Here is a 13975-nt window from a genome sequence, read left to right on the forward strand (position 1 = left end):
AATAAAATAAAATAAAATAAAATAAAATAAAATAAAATAAAATAAAATAAAATAAAATAAAATAAAATAAAATAAAATAAAATAAAATAAAATAAAATAAAATAAAATAAAATAAAATAAAATAAAATAAAATAAAATAAAATAAAATAAAATAAAATAAAATAAAATAAAATAAAATAAAATACAATAAAATAAAATAAGATTAAAAAAAATAAATAATTAAACAAAATAAAATTCAATTAAGATGCACTAATAGAGCAAGATAAAATAAAATAAAACAAATTAATTTAAATATGTACATACATACATTGTTACACAAATATACGTTAATTTAATTCCACCAAGCCTTTATAATATTAGGAAATCTAGTAATACACTCATTTGGAAAACTTGGTTACTAAAAATGCAAAAAAATAAATATGTACATAAATACTTACTATGCATGTATGTACATATATACCCTACAAATAAACACTGATGACTTGCATTCACAACTTTGTCTAAAGTGCATCACAATCACTTACAGTTGCACGAGCTGTCAGCCACTTCAATTTGCTGTTGTTTGCATTGACTACCGGCATGCGAAATATTGGTCAAGTTCAATAATAAAACGCCGCCGAACGTGAGCAACGCTAAATTGTTTATTTACAAGTCGGTAGTTGGGTAGGTTAATGTGCAACTAATGTGTATGTTTATGCTAATTCAAATGTTCGAAGTGTTGACTTAAACCAAACGGGGCAAATTTTGTAGTTTACATTGAATTTACAAAGCATCAAATTAAATCGAAATTCATGTACATATGTATGTACATGGGATTTAAATGAGGGTAGCAAAAAAGTAATTATGTGTTTAGAAGAATATCATTTTAATTACTAATAACTTCAGCAATTTATTTGTTAAATACCAACATAAATAATATCTTATTGGTGGACTTAAGGTAAGGTAAACTACAGGCACAGGCAGTAATGAAGTCGGGCTAAGCCAAGCCGATATTTTAAGTAATTTGTGCAATCTCGTGAAAAACTGAAAGAGAGTGCAGGAATACTCTCAAAGAATTGTCAGCCAAAAACATAACAAAGGTAAATAGGGTGCCAGATCATAAAGGTATTTTGGCTGAGTGCGACGAACTTGCAAGGTCAGATACCTCATCTCAAGGTACAGGTTCTTGGAACTGGCCAATATGTATATCCGCAATTGCTCGTATGCCTCGAATGCCTCGTAACTGCGTAAACTTCGCAAATAAGTTTACGAGGTTTACATGGTTACGAGGTCTTTACACGTTTAGATGAATTGCCCTATTTATTCATGAATTCAATTATACATACATGAAATAGTTGTTATGCGCTGAGTTTCTACTGAAATTTATGAAATAATTTCGTGAAATGGCCTACGGATAAACGTAGTATGTCATACTTACGTTATGTCTGTGGGATAATAGAAATGAAAACTGGTAGGCCTAGTGACGCAAATGAAAGTTCTCACACAAACAGATAACACTTGAATGTCAATCACAAATTTCTAGATCAATAAGTGGTAACTAAATTATTGATCAGTATTTGACAACTTTGAGAAAAATTTGTGAAGATTCAAAATGGATGTCACGGAATGACATGTATGTACTTACGTATGCATATATGTATGTATGTACATATGTACGTATTAATGGCAATCTTTTTATAAGTATGCCTGGAAGCAATATTTTTTATAAATATGTATGTATGTTGTGATTTACATGTTAGCGTTGTTGATAAAAAAAGGAAAAACAATAATTCGGTCAGCGTTTTTGTGCCAGTTAGGTTTGACGCCAGAACATAAGTACTCAAACAAGTAACCACGTGTTTTTTATATTTATAAGGATTTTTAAAGTTTTTTTTTTTTATTAAAACTTTTTTATAAAATCACAGTTCAAAACCTTTTACAAAAATTTAGGAAAATTCAACAAATTTCATCAAAACTGCAAACTTTTGTAGTATTGTAGTGTATTAGTATGTTATTTTATAGCCCATACAATTTTAGTCTAATGAAATGAGAGAGGCTAAAAAATCGCTTTGATTTTTAATAATTTTCTTGGTGACTGCTTTAGAGTGTCGCCATTGCACCGTGGTTCAAAACTGGCATTTACTGTTCATAATTCACTATAGCCTTCATTTTTCACTCAGTTTTATAGTTTTTTTTAATGTAATCTTTTTATATGTAATAAGAGAACGTTTTTTTCCATTTAGCATGCTGATTTGCTTGAAATGTGAGCGAAAAAAAATATTAAAAATCAACGCTAATTTATAGCTGCCTGCAATTTGCAGTTCGTTGTTCTAGAATTTCATCGTCTTTAAAATTGCATAGGGTGCAATTTTTTTACCATTTCAAAATTTTCTTGCGATTTTTTTTTTTTTATTTTGGGGAACCCTACAATTGTTTTCAACTAGATTTTATTATTTTACATTTATAACCTGGAACAGGAGAATCGATTTTTTTTCAAAATTGCTTATTTTCGGCACTATGCACTAAAAAATGTAATATAAACTAATAAAAATTCAAAAATTCAGAAATTTGAGTCAACGCGCCTCTTGCTAATTTCAGCTTTCATTAAAAAAGAAATTATCAAATTGGTTAAAAAATTAAAGCTCCAATGAATTATGAACAGTGAATTCCAGTTTTGACCAACCGTGCATTGGCTGCAGGAAAAAATTTGTATGCTGCGTATTTTTCTGCAGCAGTTGTGTGGGACTCTTCGTCATATCAGTCGAGTGTGTGAACTGCCAATCAATCCATAGAATAGGTCAATTGATAAAGTTTTCTGTTTGGAATTAAAGAAGGCTTCAAAACCATACTATTTGAACCAAAAACCTTAAGAACAGAGTAAAGGAGACTAACTCTCGGGAATCAAACCATTCACGACCAAATGTTTTAACCCTTTCACGACCTAGAATGCACGCATACTTACTCTACTACTTAGTACTAACTGTTTGAAAAGTTCCTCGTGGTTCTTCTTTCTAACAAACTTAAAAATATTAACTCGTATAAGGCAAAAAAACGCAAATTTGAATAAAGTGAAGCACACTCATAACAAATTAAAGTCTTAATTTTTTTACTGCAAGGTCAACAAATTTTAGCAAAAATTTTAAAGCTTTCATAAATGAAGTCAGCGCCGTTTTCTCAAGTGGATTTAAAATTCATCGGCCCTTTAAACACACATTTTGTTCTAAAAAAATTTGTTTAAAGGGCAGATAAATTTCAAAAGCTACATGAAAAACAATAATATTTCATATACCACATTATAACTGCCGGTTTCATCAGTAAATTAAATGAAAAATGATTTTTTATTTTCTGTCAATTTCCATATAATATTCGAAAAATTGAAATAATTTTTCACTTAAATTGCTTTCGTGAAATTGGCTGTAAATATAACTTTTATTCCAACAACAAACGAAGTTTGTAAAATTTCTTGCGTAAATGTGTTTACATTTAAATAATTTTTTTTATGTCGTACAATGATTTTATAAAATGCACTTAAAACTTTGCCAAGACAAATAATAACACAAACAATTTTCAAATTAAAATTCGATAAATGTTCTTTGGCTGAGCCCTGCCACAGCTAAATATTTTATACAAACAAGTTGCACTTTTCTAGGTTTCTAGAAACTGATTAAAGTATTCTTAAGACGTTCGTTCCCTAAGTTTCTAGCCCTACCGAAATAAAGTGAATCAATTTCTGCCATAGCAATTTTACCAGCGTCATTTAAGATAAAAAAATTGGTTACTATTTTTACGACTAAATGGAAACGTAATTTCACGTGCTGCTACATGATTAATAAAACGAATTACAAGAAATTCAATTAACTGCACACCACGTATGTATGTATGTATTCAGCGCAGCTAACATCACAAGTTCGCTGCCTAAGTCTGTAGTATGTCTTCTACAACTCAACATACATAAATAAAAGTAAAAAGGTGCGTCAGACTAATAGCAACGCGCAAATGTGTTTGTTTATTCTTTTTACATTTTCTACCAATCTAGCATTCTACATCATAATTATGTTTCTGTTTTGCATGTTTTTCAAGTGCCATACGCATTGTGCACCTTTGGCTTGCAGCCAAGCTGATTTTGTTTTTCGCGCTTGGCACACAAAGAAAAAATGCATACGTTTATAGCTTCTGTTACCTTTTGCATAGGGCATTCACTTGTTGCTTGTGCCTGCAGCGGTCAAAGTCAATGCCAAATCATTGTTACTACACTTTGCCATGCACAAACGGTGAAGATGCACTTTTAACGTTTCATTCTAAAAAAAAAATATATATATTAAAAAAGAACATTTAGCTTCTGTAATTTATTTTGATTGTGTATTTATTTACGCAACTTGTGAGCTTTGCGCTTTTCAGCTTAGCACTCTATGCGGCTAGTCACGCTGCTGGCGGAGCAGTGCAGCAAACGTGTTTCATGAAAATCTGTATTGCTTCTATTTATGTAAATCAATTTAGTTACTTTTTTCAATAATTCACTTCACGTTTTGCTCGCATGTTAATGCCAACTATTAAATTATAATTGGTTGTTGGTGGTATTTTGCTTTGTTTACACTCAAATGTCAAGCACTTAACGTTAGGGGCGGGAAAGTTGAATGTCAGGTGGACGTGCTCAATAGTTACAAATTAATGGATATCATTATAATTTACAATTATTATTGACAAGCTGTAGTAATATCATTCATAAAAACTAAATTTCTTTTAAAGTGCTTTATAAATAGCAATATTAATAAATAATATATGAATGACATTTAATCGAAATTAAAATAAATTGATTTGATAATTACCAAAGTGTCAAAAACCATTTGCGTTTTTTTTTTTGCAAAAATTTAAACTTTATTACGGATTCCGGTAGAATACCTATCCGGTAAAAGTGTTTGTTTTGTAAGCCTTTTTGTTAAGGTGATAAAAATTTAGAAATGGGCGTGGCAGTTTTAAACCTAAAGTTAATAAAAAGCAGGCTGTTATTTTACAACATATCGAGCCTAAACTGTCAAAAAGACTAAGTGGTATTTTTTTAAATTATTATTTTTTTTGATGCAGGAATGTTCGTAGAGGCTCTAGAGGCATTTCTGCATCAAAAATAAAATTTTCAAAAAATGTCGCCTACCCACGCCTTTGCAGGTCTTACAGCATTTACAGCAAAAGCCGATTTCGCCATTAATGAACAGCTCCCTGTAAAAACCTGCAAATCGGTAAGTACCTGGAACAGACTTATTATTGATTTCGGCAGACAATATTTGTTCCACAACTCTTTTTTTTTTTGGTAGAGCAGAAAATCTCATTTTGAAGTTAGTGCAAATGCGTATTCAAAGAATTTTTTTTACGAGCTACCTTATAGGCAGAGGGGAGTAACCCGACCATGTATGTACATTAAGTGGAAGCTTTCGCAGGTCACTGTACATTCGCATTTTATTAGATGCAGTAAAACACTAATAACATTGTCTTAGCTTAAGTAAGTTCAAGATACGAGTAAAGAACTATTTTTGAAAATGAACTACATAAGCATACATACATATGTATATAACAGTGCGACAAAAACAAAAAAAAAAAATCGAACCGCACGAAGCAATCAATATACTCACGAAGGATTTTTTTAAAAGGCCTTTGCAAGTTTCAAAGATATTTTTAACTCCAAAAATTATTAAAAAAAAATCAGTGCAATGTAGAATAACAATATGGATACCAAATGAAAGAGAAAATTCGGTATCATTTCAAAAATAAAAATTTTTCGCAAGGACGAATAGAAGAACGAAATTCGAGGATTTGGCCGAGTGGATGTATAGTAATTAGTCCTTAACATATAATTTTTTCAAAAATAATTGCATTATTTTAGGGATATTCAAGGATACAATTTTAAAAGAACATTTTCAATACAACACCGTTCTTATGAACCAAAAAATTATATTTGGCAATAAATTAAAGGTTGATTGCTAGCCAGTAACATTAAATCGCATACGAAATGGTAATATTTTAGTATTTTTCGCTATCAACTGGACAACGTACAATTTTAGATTACGATTGTGTAGCAGCTGATTGCTTGACGCTTTTCTTGATTTTACCAGAAGAAAAAGTTCGGGTAAAATCTTACAATTTCATTCTCAACACAACTCTCAAAAAATCACTCTCATTTACAGGATTTGGGAGTACGGGAACTTTTTCGTGTAACTACCTGCATGCTCGTGTAAAAACCTGTAAGTTCATGAAGTTCTGAATCAGAGCTATTAATGTTTATCTTGTATATTGCTTGTTAAAAGAATTTGTTATTGAATTCCAAAGTTTGAGGGAACATCAGCTAAATCCCAGATGGGTTCTTACATCAGAAAGTGGTTTTCGTGAAAATTGTAGATTCATATGTATATATGTACAAACAAAAACTTTTATTTTTTCGGTAAGCGCTTACTTTTTGTATCGATGGAGTAACGCGTTACAATACGCCTAAATGCTGGTAATGCTGGAACTTAAACCATTGCACCTTTCAGTTGAGTTTGCGAGATAGGGTTTTGGTAAAGGTAAGGTAGTGTCGTCGAACATGGAAAAGCTGGGCTTCAAGCTCCCTCCAGATTTGCTTCCTATTGACGACATGCATAGAGTGGTAGTTTTAGAAATAAACTCTAAGTTTGAAACACATAGCAAGGCGACTTGGAGTATCTCTATCAAGGAGAGACACGTCCAGGCAGGCACATTTAAGTGGTATACAGATAGCCCTGAAACTTCTGAGGGGAGGGTTCCGGGAGTGTTGCTGGAGTGACAGTGCTTGGCCAGATATAAATCTGGGTCGTTCCGGTTACGTACACCCGTCTCATGATTCAATAATATAAGGTTTGCTCAGAAAACAGTTTTCTTGCTCCCTCTTGACGAAATCGGCTCACTTAGCAGGGAGTTATGGGAGTTTCAAAAGTCTAATGCCACTAGTGAGCAAACCTTTAATTATTGAATCATGGACCCGACTGTCGTGAGAACGACTCAATTGCATGCAAATGGTCAGTATAATATCCTATCTGCTTTTGAAAATCTTTTTAAAAATGTCTTTATCTATATGTATTTATTTTATTATTATTATTAGATATTTGTGCATACACTTTTTGGCATAAAATGACTTTGGCGATTTAACAGAAAATGATTGGCATTTATACATGTAACTATAATTTTTATAAGGAAACAGTTTTAAATTATTTTTTAGTTAATTAATGCATTACATCGAATCTTATTGTACAAAAATATTAGTTTTTAATGACTGAATAAATTTGAACACACTCTTACCAACAAAAACATGCGCATTTATTCTTAGCAAGTCAGTTGAAAAACTCGTTTTGAAACTATACGACATAGGCGCAACATAATCGCTATTAACCCGTTTTCGAATTGCTAAACAATTTTTCCTGCTTTATATGCAAAATTATACATATACATATAACTGCAACATTTTTTGCGACTTTTTTCAGATTTTACTTAGTATTTCTTTCAACAGCAAATTTGATCGCAAGCTTAATAGTTTATCTATTCGAGTAAATCTTTCTATTGTTTAGTTTTTCGGCTGCTCATTAGTATAAACAGATTTAAAAATACATATGCATATCGAGTATTTTTGTGACGCAAATTAATATAAAAATTCGAGTTAGTTAACATCTAAGAGTATAAATGGAATATATAGATTTCAACTACATCTATAAGGATTACAGTTTCATTACTTTTATAACTAATAAGGCACATCAAAAGAATATGTTTTCATACGCAAATACTGTTATATACGTATGAAAGCATATACATAGATTCATATACATTTCCTACAAAGAAATGGCAATCAAAGTGGCAGTAATAATAGAAAAAAAAAACTTATTTTGTATGGGAGCAACGCTTAAACGATTTTACACTCAAAACTCTTCATGGCTCTTGGACAAATACAGATCTTGACTGAATGAACGACCATCGCCACCATCCATATCCACAATTAATTCATCTTCGAATGGTTTTGGAGCTGCCTCCGTTTCAAGTGCTGGCGGAAATTCTAATTCACGATCGCTCTTCAATTGTACATTAGAATCAGTGTTCAATGTTTCTGGGGTCACCTCAGAGTCTTCTGTGTCGGAAATATATCCAGTTTCGCCGGTATAATGTGTGGGGAAAAGTATTAAAGGGGCAGCACTGAAAGCGAGCAAATCGCGTTTGGGAAAATTTGAGCTCCAAGTTTTATTCGGATGACGGTTGAACATAATGGGCAGGAACTCATCTACAGGTAGTAGCTTTTCTAACGGTTTAGCGGCAAGTAATTTGCGAGCACCTTGTAGTGTTATAACGTAGCCCAGTGTCCAGTAGGAATAGCCAGCATGTACAACATTTTCTGCACCTTGTACCCATGGCTCCTTTTCCTCCTTCAACCGCTTGCGTCCAAAGTAGCTGAATAGAAATAGACAATTTTGTAAAGGGTTATGGTTTTTGTGATTAAACATTTTTTTTAGCTTACAGCAAATCATATTCCACCACGTTGCGTATTTGCGAGAGCACACGTATAGCGCTATCCTTGAAGTAAGGCTGGAAACGCACGTCATCCTCTAGTACTAGTACTTCATTTTGTTCACGCTCAACTACCTTTTCCCAAATACGATAGTGACTCAGAAAGCAACCTATTTCGCCCATAGTCATTTGGCGGTGGTGGTAGGGATCTTCATAGCCGGGTAAGAACTTAATACCCATGTCTTGTAATAGCTCAGTGGTCAAATTCCTGAAATAGATACGAGGTAATTAAATTCGGAACGCCATTTTATACAATATTTCTATACATACTTTCCGTCGACGGCGGGAAAATACTCAACATCGAGACCTATTTCACGGAAAAGGTTTTCCATTTTGGCGCGTCGTTCTGGACGTCGCTCTAGATTAATCATATAAATGTGGTCCAACGTAAGTTTGGTTCTAAAACAAGAAAAATATTCAGATTATTTGAAAACTTCTCGAATTTTTCGTATATCTGTTATTTACTTACTTATTTGGATAACTGATATAGTCCTTAAAGTAATCGGGCACTTGCGCAACTTCGTCTTGATCATGCACAATATTTGCACGTATGTTAACCAGCTGCTGCAAATCTACATCCAGGCCATCGATAACTTCCAGTGGCTGCATTAGATAGCCATGCGGCAGCTTATTGCTTACGAACAATGGAATACGTGAACAATTTGCCGATGTTGCAAAGACAATAATATCATCCATAGGGCCATCGTATGGCCGACACGGTGTCACTCCTTCGCGCTCAGCCCAATCGACCTCATTTTGTTGTTGTTCTATCAGACGCTCGCGATCGAATGTCAGATAACGCGCGCCCTGATAGTTCATTCTTATCAGTACAGCGCTATGAACCATTGGCACAGGGAAAACGCCTTCCTTGTTCACATTGTAGATTTCCTTATATTCGTCGGTGCGTTGGTAATAATAATCGGATGTCATGCCACACCAAAAATTGGAATAAAGACCTTCAGAGAGTAGCATGGGTGCTACAATCGGCAGACGCAGACTAGTCAAATGCGTCAACGAGTCTGTGTGCGTGAGTAATATATCAGCATCCAGGAACTGCGTGGGGAATTTTAAGTATTATTTTACTTGTATGAAAAAAATTGTGTATGTATCCATAATTACAAATATGTAGTCTGCCCAAATCTGCTTTGCATATGTCAGCGCTAATTCTTTCAAGTGTATGAGATGATGAAAGCGTTCAGCAGGCCAATCGTTCGGTGTACTTTCATTTTGATGACGTTGCACACTATCGTCATGCTCGAAATCGACACTGTGATACGAGTCAGCAGTGTGATTAAGCCACAGCTGCAGTAGTTCCGTACTTGCGTCGTTATTATGATCAGAACGTATCCTATGAATGGAAAGTATGTACACATAAATGCCACTTATCAACCCGCAACTATGAAATGCGATAACCAATACATATACAGTCTAAAAATCTGCCGGTGATACTTACCACAGCGCCATTTGCTGTTTTGGGTAGCTGAGGCGCTCCAAATATGTGAGGAACAATGGTAGGATGTGTGCCTTGTTGCGTACCAGAAGCGCTACCACCACGGTGGGTGGCTCATCGCCCAAATCGGGCGGTAGCAAGGCGTACAGGTCTTCGAGACTCGGTACAGACTGCGGCGACGACGACTTGGCGGTTTCCGGTGGCGCAACAGCGCTACAGTAATAGGCGCTCAGAGCAAAAAGAAGCGTACAAATGGCGAATATGCGCATCTTGAGGTTAATCGCAAAGTTGTTTTGCTGCTGCGATTTTTGTATGAATTTCCAAAACTGCCAGCACTTTATTCCATATGTATGTTCACTCACCACGGTACCGAACGTTCTGAGACGAGAAACGCGAGTTTTCGTTTAAAATCTATTTTAAACAGCTTGTTTTAATTACTCGACGACAGCAGCATAAATCTGGTTCCAGCAATCAGAAACAGCATACATACACACAAACAAAAGAAAAATATGACGTTTCTTATCATAAACAAATCGGACCACAAAGGATTTGTTGTTGGCGAGCGGGTACGAATGACAATGCGCAAAAGACATGTGTTCGGTGTCAATACAGTGGCTTGCAAACTGAGGCAAGTTTCACAGGCCTATCACAGATTCCGAGTGAACTACCGTCGCGAAAAAATCTCCCGGCACGAATTCGGGAGAAATGCTATCAGCAAATTCCGACGCATTCGTAGTTAGTGCTACCTTTGGTTTTTATTTGTTTTGATGTTTTGATTTAATAATTCCAAATTAAAATAAAATAAATCAAAATAAAATAACTCGAATCAGTGATACCATTCTCACAAATTTCGAATTTGCGGGAGAATTTCGTGATCACGACGGAATTTATGATAGCGTGACAACGTCGGGACAGGGCTGCCAACTACCCTTAGCTATGAGGTGCCATATTGAGGATAAAAAAGTGCCAAATAGAAAAATAAAAATAAATTCAAACATTAAGTGCCATTTGGTGTAAAATAGGGCCAAAAATGGCACGGTTTGAGCAAAGTTGGCAGCATTGCCTCGGGATCTCCGACGGAATTGATGATAGGTCGTCAGGTTGCTAGTGGCTGTTAAACTTTTATACTAACCGATCTTTTGGTCTTTAACAGGTTCCGGTAAAGTATTCAGGTCCCAAGCCGATACACCGATAGTTTTAGTACCACTGACGTGTTGAAGTCAAATCCTACAGTGGTACTGAATTATGCATAATCAGCTGTTTAATCTACAAAAATAAAAAAAAAAAATAGCAAAAATTACGAGACTACCACAAATGGTGAAAAATAATAATTATTATAATAAATATCAATAACTTAAATTGTTTCGATTTATACCGGCAATGCTACGCTTCCTGCACAAGTCAAGAGTGCATTGGATGCGCCTGTCTCGTTTTCGTTACCATTCAACAAGCGGAAAAGGTGGTGCAGATGCCGGTGAATCTGCGCGGAAACAACGACTGAAGTCTACTCTTTACTACTTGACCGCTGGTGGTATATTTGCTGCAGGTGCTAGCTATGCTGCAGTGCCTCTTTATCGCATGTTCTGTCAGGTGAGTGCCAATATCGCAGCTCATAAAACAACCAAATTTATCTTACCTAACCACAGGCCTACAGTTACGGCGGCACAACAACACAGGGGCACGATGCGGATAAAGTAGAGACAATGCAAAAAATTGAAGATCGTATACTAAAAATACGTTTCAATGCAGATATAGCAGCGTCGATGCGCTGGAATTTCAAGCCACAACAATATGAAATTAAAGTTGTGCCTGGCGAAACGGCGTTGGCTTTCTACACAGCTCGTAATCCAACGGATCACCCAGTTACAGGTATAAGCACCTACAATGTTCTTCCATTCGAGGCTGGCGCGTACTTTAATAAAATACAATGTTTTTGCTTTGAAGAGCAGCAACTCAATCCGCATGAAGAGGCAAGATTTGTTGGCGACACGTTGTGTAATATGTAATAATTTTATTCATTGTTTTTGTAAACTGTTTCTAGGTGGATATGCCCGTGTTTTTCTATATCGACCCTGAATTTACCAGGGATCCAAAGCTGGAAAATGTCGATACAATAACGTTGTCGTATACTTTCTTTGAATCAAAGGAAGGTTTGAAGTTACAAATGCCCAGCTATGCGAGACCGCATGTAGCGTGATGGAGACCCATCCATGTTTTGTTTTAAATTTAGCACATTAGGAGAAAGCATCCGAATTAATTAATTAAATTTATTTACCCTCGACTGCTCCGTTGTAAATAAACTTCTTAGTAAATAGAGTATGACTTTGGTTATATAAGTTAAAAAGCAATGCAAAACCCCTTACTAGTATATACGTACATGACGTTTGCAATATTAAATATGAATTTGCTGATTTTAAAATATTTATGACGTAAATTTTATGTAATTTTAAGCAGCACAACAATGGGTAATAGCAAGTAATGCCATTCTTGGTCTAAACGGTGGTGGTGACGTTGCTAGGAAACGGAAATTTTATGTAAACAGATAAGTTACTTTCGAGGCGTTTGCTAATTCAGAGTTATCTTTCTTTGATATTAAATTATAAATTCAATGAATAGGACATAACAATTGAAACCGAGTTATAATGAAGATTGGAACGATTTCGCGGTAACACATAGCTTTATTGGATGATAAGTAAAATTCTGCGATTTTCTTTATGGTGAACGGACGGATCCAACTTTCATACCTGCCATTTTTAAATAATGTCAAAAAGTTTTACACTGCCACACTTTCGTTTGTTGCAGAGGCTTAATAGAAATATTTTTCTCAAAGATTTCGCGTAATTAATCAGCACTTAATGAAGCTCGCCAGCTTCGCACAGCCATGAACTTCAGTGACGACCCCTTGGCTGATCTGCTTAGCGACAATAGTCTGGAAAATGACAGTTTCTTCGATAATCCGGTGGGCAAAAAACCAGCCAATCGTATAGGCAAGAATAAAAATAAATTGGATGATTTATTTGGAATTAAAGAAGAAAGTGAAGTTTCAAAGCAGCCAGTTCCAAAAACACGTCAGCCGCAATCCACCAGCGCAACAACTGTTAGTAGCACAACGCGCAAAGATCTGTCCCAAGACGATGATGATGACTTAGGTTTCGATCCACAAAAACCAAAAGCTGGCGGCAAGCTAAATTTGTTGGACGATTTGCTCGCGAGTTCCGGCATTAACGAACCAAAAAGACCCGCGACCGCGCAACCAACAACTGGGCGCCGTGACACAGAAAAACCTGCTATTTCGCGACAATCAACTGAAACTACCACCGACACCTCAAATGTTCTCCTGACACAACCACGTCCGAAAACATCAGCTGGCCGCCGCAGTTCAAGTACTTCGAATGCCATGAATACCGATCCTCTGGGTCTTTTTGGTCCACAGACTAAAGAGCGTGACAAAGAGCCCTCCACTTCTGGCTTATCAACGCCAAAGGCCAGAAAACGTGGCACCACCGCAGATTGGCTTGGTTTGAGCACGGAACCGGAAATCGTGGACAAGGCTGGCATTTTACCAGATTCACCACTGCACACATCAAAGCAGCCAACAACAACGTCGCTTACAACAACTGCCAGCACAGCTAGAGAAACTATGGACATTTTAAAATTACCTGGTAATGAGGCGTCTCCACAAGCAGAACAGCATACGCTGCGCGAGGAAACGCTGGCTGTGCCACAATTTACGCCTTCTGCGGCAGCGGGTTGCAGCACTGCCCAAAATATACTCCTACTCAATACGCACAATATGGAAATGAAAAACGCTTTCACGGCATTGCAGCAGCAGGAATCACAATTAGTATTGGCGGCACAAATGAAAAATCAAGAGCGCGCTTTGCTGGAAATGCAGCGTAAACAAGAAGCGCTACTGCAGCAGCAGGAGCGACAATTTCAGGCGCTAATGCAACAGCAGCTTCAGCGTCAACAACAAATGGAGGAGCATATAAA

At 35.7% G+C, this 13975-nt stretch overlaps 3 protein-coding genes across 5 annotated transcripts in view; 1 reads left to right on the forward strand and 2 right to left on the reverse strand.

Annotated features, from left to right (window-relative positions):
• Positions 1-13975, reverse strand: part of LOC118739561 (ADP-dependent glucokinase-like) — a 271958-nt gene that overhangs the window by 30600 nt on the left and 227383 nt on the right. The gene's annotated exons all lie outside the window — the stretch shown is intronic.
• LOC118739560 (glycosyltransferase 25 family member-like) lies at positions 7162-10469 on the reverse strand. Its single transcript, XM_036470948.1, has 6 exons — positions 9986-10469; positions 9652-9880; positions 9002-9585; positions 8803-8931; positions 8483-8740; positions 7162-8415 (listed from the first exon to the last, which is right to left on the reverse strand). The coding sequence occupies exons 1-6, from the start codon at positions 10249-10251 to the stop codon at positions 7893-7895; spliced, it is 1989 nt and encodes a 662-aa protein (XP_036326841.1). The 5' UTR covers positions 10252-10469; the 3' UTR covers positions 7162-7892.
• On the forward strand, positions 11148-12401 carry LOC118739567 (cytochrome c oxidase assembly protein COX11, mitochondrial-like). Its single transcript, XM_036470960.1, has 3 exons — positions 11148-11572; positions 11629-11952; positions 12024-12401. The coding sequence occupies exons 1-3, from the start codon at positions 11363-11365 to the stop codon at positions 12177-12179; spliced, it is 690 nt and encodes a 229-aa protein (XP_036326853.1). The 5' UTR covers positions 11148-11362; the 3' UTR covers positions 12180-12401.

The sequence above is a fragment of the Rhagoletis pomonella genome, unplaced genomic scaffold (genome assembly GCF_013731165.1).
Source record: "Rhagoletis pomonella isolate Grant_MI unplaced genomic scaffold, Rhpom_1.0 Rhpom_scaffold_00005, whole genome shotgun sequence".
Classification (NCBI taxonomy): Eukaryota; Metazoa; Arthropoda; class Insecta; order Diptera; family Tephritidae; genus Rhagoletis; species Rhagoletis pomonella.